This window comes from Bombus fervidus, chromosome 6 (genome assembly GCF_041682495.2).
Source record: "Bombus fervidus isolate BK054 chromosome 6, iyBomFerv1, whole genome shotgun sequence".
Lineage (NCBI taxonomy): Eukaryota > Metazoa > Arthropoda > Insecta > Hymenoptera > Apidae > Bombus > Bombus fervidus.
The window spans coordinates 12,837,112-12,852,047 of record NC_091522.1 but is presented as its reverse complement, the minus strand read 5'-3'; the positions used below and the strand labels follow the sequence as shown (position 1 = coordinate 12,852,047).

Below are 14,936 nucleotides of genomic sequence, written 5' to 3'. Positions count from 1 at the left end.
AATTAGTTGCGTTTAAAAACAGGCTCGATTTCGTACTCACCAACGCACGGATTGTGATTCACCATCGAGAAGATCCTGTCGCAGCGCCTTTTTATGTGGTTGTTTGGACAGATGCAACCGAACATCGGGGACAGCCGCAGCTGGGTCCAGGAATCGTGACAGGCAGTGCTGAAACACAGAAAAATAGACGTACAATACTATCGTATTAACCGCAAAGCCACTGTTACGAAGAAAATCTTTGAGGTTCCTAGTAATCCCTTGACGGCAGGTGAGATCTCGGAGAAAATCGTGGAAATACGCTACAGTGGCCGAACTTTACAGGGCAAGAGTAAAGAAAGGCCAGAGCAAGGGTAAAGTCTGCTAACTGTTCTCAAGTAAACGCGTTCGAGTTCGAAAGTCAATTGCCGAGAGCTCGCGTAAAGTTTCCCTCGTACGTTCCCCTTCGATGACCGAAAAAAAAAAAAAAAAAAAAAAAAAGAAGGAGGAGGTCGAACTTGTTTTAGCGCTCGATCGCTTTTCAAACGGGTCACGCGAGCTGGTCTGTGTAACCGCGATCGTCTGACCGCCACTTCTGGCCTCGGTCAACTGTGATTTGTAACTGCAACGCGCGACAACTCGACCGAACCGAAGCAACGAAACTTCCTAGCCGATGCTCGACCGGCGATCGAACGAATTTGCGAATTTTGCTACGCGTCGGGTTCCAAGTATTTCAAAATACCGTACGAAACAATAATACTTTAGGCAAAGTTGGAAAGCTGCGTGACTGGATCGAACGTCACGTTAATACCGTTTACGCGAACTGCATAACAAATTAATCAAGCATTAGTTGGTAAGCGAGGCAGTTTTATAATTATGGAAACGGTCGGTAGTTTTGGATAAAATGGGTGAAAATGTCCGGCTGAAAGTTTAATCGCCGGATAATTTCCTTTCGCTCGCTAACAACAATTGCCAATAACGAAATGTTTACCGATGGAAATCAAATCGAATATCATTAATTGCACCCTTAAAACCCGTATCGAAAGGCCAGCGTCAATGGGACATTGCATCCGCTCTTTTGGCCAGCGAATTTAATTAAAACATCGTTATCGTTTGCCATTTTAAAAACCGGCTAATAAAACTTTAAAAACCGATAATCTCCACGGCAAATGTCTTTCTCGTAACGTGGTTAACTGCTTAATTGAAACTCGAAAATTCTCGGAGATCCTGCTACGGAACAAAATAGAAACTAAGAGTTATTATTACACGTTGGTTTGTTCAAAGTGGCAGCGAAGTGCGTAGTAATAGATTAATCGATTCGTCTGAAAATTAGAGAAGCGAAATTCGTGTACGTTTCTGTTCGCTAAGCTCGACGAAATTCCGCTGCAAATACGATTAGATCACTGCATGCTTAGAAGCAATTATACATGGATAGATATAATTATTCCCAGTATCGCGTCAATGCCACGCAATTATAACGCACGACGTGCAATAAAAGAAGACGAACAGACGAATTCGTATGGACTCTTTAGGAGCTTTCGGCTTTCGCTTCTGTTAATAATTTTCAATCACGGCAACAATCACGGAGTTTAAGATAAGAATAGAGTAAAATAAAAAATGTCCAAGTCACCGGCACGTCAAGTACTTTCAAGCTATTTTCCAAATTTAATATCGATATACGCGAAGATAGGGAGAAAAATGAAACGAGATCAAAAGGGATAATCTAACGGAAGTGTTATACCGAGAACTTAAACTAGTACAATACGTACCATCGATGACGTTAAATAATCGGATTTCGAGATAAACTACATTCGCGGTTTCGCGAAGTGACGAGGTACAACGGAGTCTTGTCAAGATGATACTCGAGCTGGACAGATTTATGCCATGTACAACGTGGTCGGAATTATATAAAGCGTAACGATATAATTTATATAAAGATTCATCTTCGACAAGACAGAAAGGTAACTCGATTGTTTTATCGATTTATGTCAATCTTCTTATTTCGATATTACGCGATGTTACAGAAATATCTGGTTGAAAGGAAGGAAGATAAAATTTAAAATGTTTAACAAATAGCTGGTTTAAAAGTATTCGTCATTTGTCTCACAGGGTACCTAATGGTCCAGCTGCTTGGCAAGAAAGAGGAAAGGTCGAAGGAGACTGAAGAGCGAAGAATTCGAGAAGAGCGAAGCTGCTCTCTAGAATTATTTGGGTTAATGGCACACACGGTACCATGGCTCTTGGGCTCTAGACGAATTAGAGAGGAAACGAAGCAAAAGGAAATACGAAACCGAAGGTGAAATAAAAGTGGCACGGCGGGTAACTCGGAGGATGGGCTCTCGTGCTGAAGAAAGGAACAATTCGAACATGATGAACCAAGCTTTTTCTACGACCCTGTTCTTTCCACTTCGCAAAAACGAAATATATTTATTTTATAGTAGTATCGTGAAACTTCTTGCTCCATCGTTTCGCCATTTCTAAAGCATTCGACTATTTCACTGACAACGCATGCCAAAGTCGAAGTTACAGGGAAGCCTTTAAACCTGAAACTCAGCCTCATCGAGACGCAAACTTGTTTCGAGCTTCGTATGGATTCCTAGCGACTGTACAACAAGCGTTCTACATCGGTATACCATCGAACAAACTTCTCAAACATTCTCTTCATTTATCCAAAGGTTTCTCAAAGTTTCCTGTAAAATCTCCATCCGCTTCGTTTAGCGGGAAATTCGTCACCAATGGTTTAAGCGATGCTCCCCAGCCGGTGGACAATGAAATTATGGTTTCGCCTGTCGACGACGACGATTTTCGTCGGCGGTGTGCCTCTGACAGATATCCAAAATGCAGTCTGTTCGAGAAACAAGAGTCGTCGTGCGGTCTAGTCGAGCATCGGACGCAGTCTCAGGCCGTCTCTGGTGAGTTCCAGCATACCAGCTTTAAGCTTCGTATCCGGCGAATTTATAGCGAGTACTGACTCGGCCGACCGTTGGGTTATACGTTTGTTGCATGGACTCTGCCCGGGTTTCTCCGAAAAATTCGATCCGTCTGCCTCGACTTTTGCAAGCTACGGGGGTGTAAAAGAAGTACGTGTCGTGACTTTACTGGTTTATCTTTCGTTTCTCGTTGCTGTAGTTTTCCAACGTCATGAACCCAAGAACTCTTCCTCCAACTCTTTGCCATTTCCAACCTTTTCGAATTGATTCTGGCAGATAAATCTCGCGCCAGTTACACTTTCAAGAGATACGAAGGAACATTGGTAACTCGGCTAACTCATCATCTTCACTCCGCGACTTGCCGCCAGAAATCGATGTAACCTATTCTCAAGCCTAGCTAAAGAACGCATGAATAATTCAAGGAAGCGCGAGAAGACGGAACGTTCCGGACTTAATCAATGCCAGATAAGAAGGTGGGTCTGTTTAATTCACACCGGTGTCGAGGGCTTCAGATGGTTATTAGCGGTGTCAAAGGGTGTTTCCGCGGAGAAAGTGACGAGTTTCTTCTCGCGTTAATGTTAATCAACGTTAGCGAAAGTTATGCCCGATGCGGCGAATTTAATCTCGGCCGGCGTGACTGGTCGCGCGCACGCCAAAGACACGCGAGACTGGGCTAACGTTCAGCTTGCATCCACGTTTGCTCTGGATTTCCTTCGGCAAGAAACGAACTTGAGAAACGCGCTTTTTACCAATTTGCCAGCATAATCCAGTAGAGCGCGATTTACAAAGAAGCGAGCGTCTCTCTCCTTCGACTTTGAGACAGCCACAGAGATTCTTTGGTTTGATTTTAAATATTTACGTGGCAATATCTCGAGATTTCCCTCCAGCGAAACGGAAAAAGGGAATAATACCGAATTTAAAATTTCGAAAGCGTAGGTGTTAAAAAATTGAAGACATTCAGTTTCCATGTATAGATTTCGTTCGAATTTTCGCTGGCAGAAAAAGAGAAGCTTGTATTATCTCGAAATACGTTTCCCTACGTGTTCTGTTCAACCAATTCATTTTTTCCCATTTTTTCGAATGTCTCGCGTTCGATTCGATTGCACGCCGTGCTCCGCAGTCGAGTTACAAAGCTCAAAGTTATCCAGCGTTGTTCGAGAGGCAAAGGCAGTAGCAGTAGCAGCAACAGCAGCAACGGACCGATCGTGAAAAGAAAAGGTTATGGGGAGCTCGTGGACGGACATTGGCGGAGATTGAAAATCACACGCCGGCAATGAAATATACGCTCCGCTCTGTCGATTTTCGACTTTACTGTCGGATTTCACCTCCTCCGTTTTTCGCCATAAGTTTTATTTTCACGCTGACCTCGACCGGATGATGCTCGCGTGGAGAAATCCGTTCTTAAATTCGAATGCTTTTGGTCGCTTATCCATTCGGTGGAAAATTAAAATTGTCGTCGGTCGAGAACGGAAGAGGAACGAGCCTAATAAATTCATAACTAAATTCAATAATCCACGATGAAACGTAAGCGTAAATGCTACATCTGCTAGAAATTATGCAGCTACTCCTATTTTCCGACAAAACCGAGTTTTGGTATGACGCGGACTAAAAAATTAACCGGTCTTAATGAAACCACGCGTGGAAACCGCGAGAAAACAGTAGGAAGAATGCAAAATTCATCTTGTCAAGAAGATAAAGAAAAAAAAACAGAGAGAGAGAGAGAGAGAGAGAGAGAACGAAAGAGAAACCACGGGTATAATCCGTAAATCTCGTTTTTATCGCACGGGTGGTGCCATGGACAAGGAGAGGGACGTTGGAAAGCGCGAAAGAACAAAGAGAAAAGCGAGGCCATGGGTCGTGGCAGAGCGGGATGTACAGCGTGGAGGAAATCGCACGGGAGCATGAATGCTGGACGACTGCACGACTGTGAAGGAAGAAAACTGGCTGGAAAGAGAGAGTGTAAAACAACGAGAGCAGCGTACTTCCCCGTACATACGGTTGGGCGATAATTTACTGGCGTGTAGGTACGTCTGAAGGATCCGGTACGTGCCGGTCGAGTGGTCTTACACGGTCGGGGTGCTAAGTACGCCTACGCGTGTGCTGACGCACCCTCGCGTCACCCCTTGCATACCACAACGTGCACGTGCCTCATTCACCGCTGCGAAAACGCGACAACTTTTTAACGATCGATCGATCAATCCTTCGAGAATTTTCCGCTGCGTCTTCTCCGACCAGCAATTTCATTATTTCTCTGATTATAACATGTAGAAGAGAGTTTTGAACCGCTTTCTCTCCAGAGTTTCTATCTTTGAATCGCAAGCATCTTTAAAGAACTATAGAAATACTGCATCGTTATTAGGAAGATCTCATTTCTCGCAAGCCGGTGCGCCTTTGTACTCACAGTTCTTTTGTGCCATTCGTAATGTAAGTATAAAACTTCCCGTGAGTTTTTTTTTCGTACGCCTATTACTGGAATTCGAAGCAACTTGGAAAGGGCAAAGGAGGATGACTGTCACTCTGTGACACTGGCTTTTTCACCCTCGCGATCGTATCCTAACTCTATCTGAAGAAAGAGGCGCGTGAACATGGACAAAAGTTATGCATAGTTGGCGTCGGGACGCTTCTGAATAATGTATGCGCCTATAGCGTGGCCGAGGAATGATTAACGACGCTGATCCGCTTATAACTTCCGAAAAGTTCCCGTCGCTTTTTCGGCGCTTTTTCCACGGCCACCTTCGTTCGTGTGTCCGAGTTACTTGCTCGCGACGTCAGACGACGACGCTTTATTTATCAGCCTCTTATAAATTATACGGCTACTCGAATCTACCGAGCATAGTTATTCGCGAGTACGTTTTCTCGGAGTATCAGCGATTTCCGTGATATTTGTATATCGTTCGTGAGTCGCGGATAGTGAAAGTCGACTCTCTGGAACTGTAACGCGTTAATTTTCTCGAGGAAGGTCCAAGTAAATAAAAGGAGAGGTAGGAAGAACGCTTAACCACCGCTCGGCTAAATACGTGAGCGTGGTAATTTTATCAGAGATTAGTAGACCGGTTACTGGTTTCAACTTAGCGTACCTTATCTGGCACACGCAGGCGCGCGAAATAAGAATTACGCGCGATGCACGACGTTGAGACGTTACTTTCTAGAATAAATCAATTAGCGCGTTAATAAAGTTGATTAGCGCGGTGGTTAACCGTCGCGTCAGCCGCCTCTTAAATCTTTGTATCGCAGCAGACGCTTTCACGTACAGCGTACTCGTCGCTACTTCTTTAAGGTAACAAGAGATCCGTTGCAGAGAGCGAACGCATTCGGAGATCGATCGTACGTAAATTTTACCGAAGGCCGTTCATACGTTGTACCGCGAAATTTGATTTATTCCCATTGGTTGGAGTGCCTGTGCTATCTAGCGTGTACCCAGGCCACAATTTGTCATCGTACCGACACGCGGAAAGGGAATACGGCCTCCTTCCTATCTCATGCGTATACGCATGCGGCCTATGCAAGATTCATAGGCGCACCGTGAGTGCACTCCCGTCATCTCGTAGACGCGTCGCTGCGGGACGACGACATCGCGATATCGTATAATCTACGCAAACTCCACGTCATCGATGCTGACAGCGCCGATAAATAACTAACGCGGTAACCAACTTACGAGCTTGAACACAGTTTCGATCGAAGAATCGCTCGTCTCTAGAAGCTACCTCGCTGATAGATTACACGTAGGGATAAACGCGCCATCCTTCTGTATGCTCTGCTGTATGTTAACTCGTTGTCAAATCGATTCTAATAATAAAAGGATATATTTCATGCATAGAATAAGCGACGACGGAGTTCAACGGTTCGACGCAATATATCGAAGGTAGAAGCCAGAGGAAACGGAATTTTCGCGGAAACCGGCTGGATATCCGGCTGCGGATAAGTGCGCACCGAAATCGACCGGCTTGCATAAGGTGTCTGAGATGCATGTGTGCATTCGAGGGCGTCTATAAATATATGATGCGCGGCTCGTTCAGCCCGTGGGGTGCTAAAGTGGGAATGGGCGAGTCGCCTTATGAATTTTAATGATGCGTATCGTCACGTGATAGGGAGAAGGGCTGCTCCTAGCCTGCCAACCTTGCGGACGCTTCCGCGTAACCGGTTCGGTCGAACGGTTCTTGAGGAACTTTCCACGAATTATTCTGTTCTTGGAACTACGACCGATGGATGCACTGCGAGGATACAAAACTCGAACAGTGAATAAGCGGCTTGCCGTTCGATTTTATTATAAAAAATGGGAAAACGTCGCTATCGATGATGATAAAATTACACGTTTTCGAACAAAACACGATAATTGCAGGTGTCATTTGTTTTACCGGTGATAAAGAACGGTGAACGACAGCGAAACGCGTTGTTTTTCATAAATATCATAATTTTTCCTCTGACAATCTGAAAATTATGCACGGCAAATTGTTCGATTCGTTACAGCGGGGGCACCGTTCGCGCATACAAAAAGCGTGGCCGCGCGGAATTATTGGAATTCTCGCGCAGGTATACTTTGCCTCGCGACCGTTCTTTCCTCGCTGTTAACGAGTGGCAGCTGCTTTGAAATTCAACGATTTGCCCGCGAATTAGACGCGAAACGGGCAACGCGTCCTGCCGATATCACGTCGTTAATATGCGAATTAATTGAGAGATTTCATTTCTTCCTAAACTGTAATCGCGTTACCACGATTGCAACGATCAACGATTTCCAACGAAATTATATTTCCTTTTGGTGAGGCGTGAAGGCGGAAACGTGCCTGCTAGCACAAGTTATTTTATACGCGATATTTATCGACGCTATTAACAAAAATTTCGTATCGTCAAATTTCGTGGAACTAGTACGTGTGCCAAGTAACACGAAATTAGGCAACTGTGTACCGTACGAATAACTATCACCGTTTCGCATCTCGATCCGGAGAGCACCGTTTGCGTAATTTTCTAGACGAAAATCTACGAGCAAGACAGCAAAAAGCGTTATCGAAGTGGCGGTTCAACTAGAGGAGAATGTTCAAGCGTAAGTTACGAGAAATTGAATTCATCTTCAACTTGCAACTTCACTCTCAGCGTTAACAACAGGTTTTCCTGGAGTCTCAAGAGCAAAAGGGAGTAGGAAGAAAGGAAAGGGCCGCAAAGGGGAGGAAACGAAGGGACGAGAGTCGTGGTTCAGCTTCTGGAATATCTCGCGAATCTCTCGAGCAAGAACATCGTCGGAAAAGATACCGCTGTATGAGATCTTTTCTCGCTAGCATGCTGAATAATTACTCGACATCGCGTCCAAGGGAAACATATTTACATTTCTAGCCGATGTCGTCGACTGTGCTTTGCCCGTTTTCTTATCCTGGCCAGATGCTACCACTCCATTTCTTTCTCGTTTTCTTCTCCTTGACGTCGTTACGATCCTCCGTCTAAATTCCGCAAGAATTTCGAACCGATGTTTCATCTCTTTTAAGGCTCCTTCTGCTTTTACGTTCGGCTGCCCAATGAACGATCGTGACAACGGCTACGCTCCTATCATCGCAGAATATAAAATTTAATCGCCATCCGCAAGCAGGTGATCGGCCGACGAGGTTATTTTTCTACGATAGTGAGAATCCTAAATTGATTTGTAGATTGTTCCTTAGCCTTATCAACTGGCAGATCCACGCATCGTCCTACTTCTCTGGATGTCTCTCTTTATTTTACCCTCCGTCCTTCTCCCCTAGATTTGCCCACGTAAACACCATTGCCCGTATACGTGAGTTAGGCGAAGCTTTACGCAATAATATCAACTTGTCTTCCACCTCAAGCAGCAATCTCAGAAAGAGATCTGTGTTAACCGGCCTGTGTACCCTTAGCTAACCCGAGCGGTGCACTAGTATTATAGCTTTAGTATAGCGTACTTATACACATGTTTGTCTTACTGTCCCACAGCGACTGTATCACCGCGACACTTGTATTCAACTTATTGTATATCACCTTCTTGTAAAAGAGATCTTTGCTGGTTAATTAATAAATAAATTAGATTAAATAGAATTGGATCGATTTATCCATTTAGTCGTTCGATAGAGAATACATCGTTTCAAATGTCGGTAAAAATAAGTCGCGGCAGCGATAGCAGAACATTAAGCAACTCGTCGAGCCACGAGCGAAAGGTAACAAAATTACAAGCCGGAAGAGACGGCGTCAATGTAAACCGGCGGCTACCGAATTCAAAACAAAATTTCAATATTTCACCAAATATCCGGCTGGCTGGTCGGACCACACCGGCTCGTCCCAATTTTTTCCACATTTTTTTCCGCGGAAGTAATGCGATCACGTAGTCGTCGCGTTCGTACGTGCGCCGACTGCGAATCCCCTGCCATCACGCTTATCGATAAATTCGGATTATAAATGTTAATTCCAACACGCGTTTTCCATGTGCCGACTAATAAACGGCCAGGCAAATCGATTACGCTCCTTCAACCATACACTTCGATCTTGGCTAGAAAACAGGAGACGAGGTGGTACTATTTGTCGCGTCGATCATGCGGCCCTTAAATTCGAGCGGAAATTCCTGGAGGCGCGCAATAAGCGCACGCGAGACGCGGCCATGATTTACGGGCTTCTTTTCGCCAGCAATAATCAACGCTGTAAATCACCGTCGCCGCGACTATTAGACCCGGGGTCCCGCGTACTTTCTAATTTTTCCATCGAACCGCGGTCTGCATTTTACGTTTATTAAATACCTCGCTGTATTTTCAACCGCGCGGGTTAGATAATCGGTTTTCCTAGGATTATCGTTACTCGATCTTGGCGTCGGGTTAATTCCCCGCGTATGTGTAAGAGTTGGATAATAACCGACGCTCATTTTCCAAGAAATTCAACTTTATGCGGCATTTTAATGTTTCTTCGCTACCGTACGAGAATAAACGATAATTGATTAAGCAAATTAACAGAAACGTGATTAAAATTAAAAGTTTCAAGTTTTGCAGAATTGAAACGCACGAATTTATATTTAAATCAGGATCGAAATAAAAATTCTCAGTGTTTTATAAAATTAAACGTTCGCGGTAGAATAATACAAAATGATACGAAAGCGTAATTCTAAATTTCGTGAAATAGCATGAAATACTAATTTTTAAACAAATTTTTTCCGCGCATCTTTTCCCGGAGCTTGAATTTTTCAGTCGTATCACTTTCGTATCGCCTTTAACGTCGACCAACTTTCGTCTCAACTTTGTAAACGAACAAAGTACGCGGTTTTAAAAAATCCACGACTCATCAAACAAACTACGTATAAGCACTCGTGTCAGCGAGTTGCAGGTGCACAGGCGCGTCATGTTCGCCGCAATCAACGGGGCGCGTCCGCAACGATAAGCATCGTTCTTCTTAGCGGTGGTACTCGTGCTAAAACCGCCGAAAATCCTATTATGGAGTCAGCTTGTAATTACGAGGCCGTCGTCTCGTACGTGCTTCCACGCGCGTCGCAACGCGCCGGTCGTTCGAGTGGTGCACGCGTACACGCGCGTATGTTTGTACGCGTGCATGCACGTTAATATATTCTGGGCCGTGAGACGCAACCCTCTTTTCATCGGTTTCGCCCCGTTTCTTTTATTACCATCGCCTTTACGACACCGCCGCGTCGCAACTTCGTTATGTCCCTGATATAATTATCGAACACGCAATAGCGCGCTATTAGTGGAATAATTTCAGCAGGATTTCGTCAGTGGTGTGTTAAATGCGCTTTCTTCTACCGTATCTTTAACCGTATCTTGCGGTAATCACAGCAAAGATTTTTCCGATCCTTTGTGAAAATTTTTCTTACAAGTGACGTAGTCCGTGGGAAGAATGAAAGAAAGTAACGCATGGGAAAACGTATCGATTTCTGGAGTTTCACTCGCAAAGTTTCGAAACCTCGTAACTGAAACACAATTCTCTACGTGACACAATTTTCAAAAGCAACGTCGACTACGTACAAGCTTCTAGCAGAATTTCATTGGATTTTAACGCTCGTTTTCTTACGATTAATCCGACAAGGATCGAGGTAATAAGGGAAAGGGTTGATGATCGCGGCGATTTTTATAGCTCGTTAAGGCGATCCCGTTTTTATTTCACGGCTGGCGACCATGCAAACCAGGCTTGTTGGATTTTTGCGTGAACACTCGACGCGACTATGTACCGTTTTACGCGTCCGTCGCCCGAGGCAGCCATGCACTTTTTCCCAGTTTTAAAACGACTCTCGTTGCATTTTTTATCGAATGCCCGGAAAGACAGGATGAAACACGGCGCGTCATTTATTTTCGGCACACCGTTAATTCATTTTCGTCACCGGCGTGGAACTGCATATCGTCGATGAACGACGAATCCGGCGTGTATCATGCTAATAAGCGACTCAACATGGTCCCGTTAATCGAGATACGATAAAAAGCTGTGAAAAATGAAACTAACGATATACCGGAATATTCTTTTTCATGGAAATCTACAGGTAAACGAATCGATGGTCGAAAGAAAATTGGTTCGACGATGACAAAAAAGAATTCTCCATAGTAACGCGCGTTTTAGTGGCAAACTTGCGACGGTCGGAATAGGTTCAATTAAAGCGTAGATCGGTGTTTGCTCGATACTCGAGCAAACACCGATTCTCGTTGTTAATTACGTCGCACGAGGAGCAAATTTAGTGGCAGTGGATTTTGATGGCACGTTTGTTACGTCATTAATTGGACTTGAACCGGTCGGTCAAGTTGCGGCTCACTCGAGCGTACTCGCGTACAGTCATCGTCGCGATTGACCGTCGTCTCCCTGGTGAACATCTTTTGCTTGGATAGGCCACCAGCTTCGGATAAACTACTTCACCGAATATTAATTGCGCTATGTGTAAGTGCCGTCATCCATGAAGAATTTACCTCGTTACAAAACCCGAATATCGCGTTCGTCCGCAAACTGTAACTGTGTTAATCCCGTGATATTTGCTCCCCGATGTTAACTAGTCGTAACGGACACCATGGACGTGCAGAAATCTGCAAGGTACATCCGTTGTTGCGAGAACTCGGTCGAATCGAACAAGCCGAGCTAAATTTCTGCGCGGTAGAAAATCGATTTTCGAGGGGAAATCTATCCTTGCGAAACGTGCGTGTCCGCTTGGTCAACGTTTCGACGATGGCGCCTTTCCACGCTGTCCGAATTCTCTGGATATTGGAATAAATTATACCCTTAACGAGGACGAGAAAGTTGAAAAGGCGCGTCGCGCCAGCATTTGGGGATGAGAAACGGTTCCTGGTTGCATTTTGTATGCCGCCTGCTACGAGAGCTCACCACGCTGAATTAGCGTCTCGCCACGAGCCTCCGCTTCGTACAAGCTTGTAATCCGACGAACGTGGCCGCGTTCGCGAACACGCAGCTAACATGCGAATTAGCGCTTTGTTTCGCGCGACTAACCAATTTCTTTCGCGGCTCCGCAGACCACCGTGTAAATAAGTTAACATCGGTGGCGAGTTTCATTCTACAGCCGCGAGGGAATCGAGCTAACGCGAGCCCGAAGGCCTCTGCAGTTTCCTGTACATATCGAAGCGAAGTAATTCCTCCATTTTCTTCGTACTCTTACGTTCGCCATCAATCGGAGGTCGACCGGTCTAGGGGAATAAATTTGTCTTTGGATGCACGTGAATACGTCGAGTGGTTTGGGTACGCGTGATTAGCATCGCCAAGGAAGTATAAATGGATCTTCAGGGATTACACGTCCTTTTTATGTTACGCCATTTTCGGGAAGGAAACGAGGACAACCGATAAAACTTCAGCGATTCGCGAAGACATTGGATAAACGATCATGGACGAACTTTATTCAGACATTCAGAGTCCGTTATAACTTTCACATCCCGCAGCGGTAATCTCCTCTGCACTAGCATACATGGAACGACCGACTTGCTCGTAAATTAACGCTCTCTTGCGCGTGGCTCGTTGTAACACAATTTCTGCAAAATAGCTACAATAGGAATCCCAATATAAATAACTTATCACCTGGATGAATGCGTTCTCTGCTGCTCCGCATCCTCGCGGTCTTTCGACCGTCTACCGGTAATCCTCGTTGCGGTTGTACGCTCGAGACGGTATGCTGTTCCTTCTCTTCTTCCTCCCTCTTCTATAAATTAGCGTTCCCAGCCGAAATTTTCCGGCCACGATTGTCCCACGCTATAACGGAATCGGCAATCTAATACGAGTTGAGCTAAGTCTTGACACGGAAACTTGGAACATCTGCTCAAAGTTGCCGATATTACAGCGAAACGAAAATATAATTGCGCGTTACGTGTAGTCTATGTGTTTCTTGGATCATTCGGGTCTGTCTGTTTTTCTTTTAATCGTAATCGGATTTTTTTAGAAATAATCGTGGAGAAGGACACGATTCCGAATTCGATGTCTCGCGTATTTACAGACTCTTCGTTCAAAAATTCCCCATTCAAAATTTCGTTATTCGTGGAAACACGCGGCAGTTCTAATGGAAATCAGTTGCATCGCGAGACATTTTCGTTTAGAGGTCCGAGTTACTTGCGTTCGAAGACGAGGATGAAAGAACTCGTTGCACATGGAGTTACGTAATTTATTACAGCTTCGCAGAAAAGTACGTTCACGGTGAATTTACGGTTTTAACGAATCTCTTTCGAATAGGCCGAGGTGGAAAGGTGAATACATGCGCATACGATATGCAGGCAGTTGCAATTTTAACCAGTTGAATTACCGCGTGCGCCTTCTTCCAGTCTTCCAGCTGCTTTCATCGCGTTTTAAGACGAGATGTAACCACCTCCATGAACGAACAAGTCTCACCAGCGAAAGAAAAATCGACCAACGTCGAGACTTCGTTATCGCCGAGGATAAATCATGATTCCGCGATGCCACCTGAAAAATTACGTTCGAGATTCTTGTACATGAAACGTGGTTGATACGAAGTTTCAATTTCGATAGTACCAGGCGTTCGCGTGTAGTACGGCGAAGGTGTAGAGATCTGTCTTAATTGCCCTTTGCTTTTCAGTCAACAAAGTTGCATCGGCAAACGATACCGAGCAGCGAAATTTCTAAACGATAGAAAAAGTCGACGAGGTAGCGATCGTGAACGAGAGAAATATCGTCATTAGAAAGGCAGCTGGTGTTCAACGCCTCTTAACGCGGCTCATAAATTTTTCCGAGCAAAGTTGCCGGTTCTGATAGCTAGTTTGCAATTCTACGGACGACCGCTGGAAGATAGTTGCCACGAGGGAGGAGAAGAAACGGCTCAACGGTGGAAAAGGTGAAACGGGAATAAAGGAAGAGAACGGACTTGAAAACGACGAAAAGAGAGAAAGTTAGCGGGCAGGTTATAGGTAGGACCGAACCGCATTGCAGAATTACTCGGCAAGGTTCCTGCCCAGAGAGCATAAAACAACCGACGCCGGCTGCTGGCCCTGGGGTAAATTTATGAGGCGCTTATACGCCGAAATAGAAACCTGGGTCCACGAGTTCCACGCCATCTCCGCGTACATCGAACATCTGCCCGATCCGAATCCATAGAAAAATTCCTTAAAATATTCCTAGGGAATCGCTTGTTTCGCGAGTCCTTCGTGTTCGATCGCCGTTCCTGTTTTCGGTCCTTTCCTCCTGGGAGACCGACAGAATTTCAACGTCGTTCGTTCGTACATCGAATGCTGCAAGTTGCGTGTCCGCGCGTGCAACGATTAAATACCTCGTGACACGAACAATACAGCTACGATCGATTTCCTCTGTAAATCGACAAAAGGAAAATATCGTTACCGCGGTTTCTCTCTGTTAGAAACCACGCTACTTTGTATTGAAATTTCTGGGAGATTAAGGACATTAACAGGCGTAGAATCGCGTCGGAATGTAATTGCGTAGCGGAGTTCCGTTTGGAAAATCTGGAAAATTGGGATAACGCAGTCACGGTTGCGGTACAATTTGGCAGAATTTCACAATACCTAGCGGCTGTACGACTATGTATATTAATTACTACATTTACAAGTTCGCCGCTGCGGTAGTAGCTCTGAATTGTTCATAGCGCGGTAATTT

At 44.9% G+C, this 14,936-nt stretch overlaps 1 protein-coding gene across 1 annotated transcript in view; it reads right to left on the bottom strand.

Annotated features, from left to right (window-relative positions):
• The window catches only part of Gfrl (Glial cell line-derived neurotrophic family receptor-like), a 221,521-nt gene that overhangs the window by 50,368 nt on the left and 156,217 nt on the right, over positions 1–14,936 (bottom strand). The window contains exon 5 of the mRNA XM_072005911.1: positions 41–168. Within this exon, the coding sequence (XP_071862012.1) occupies positions 41–168 (128 nt within the window). The remainder of the gene's footprint in view (positions 1–40; positions 169–14,936) is intronic.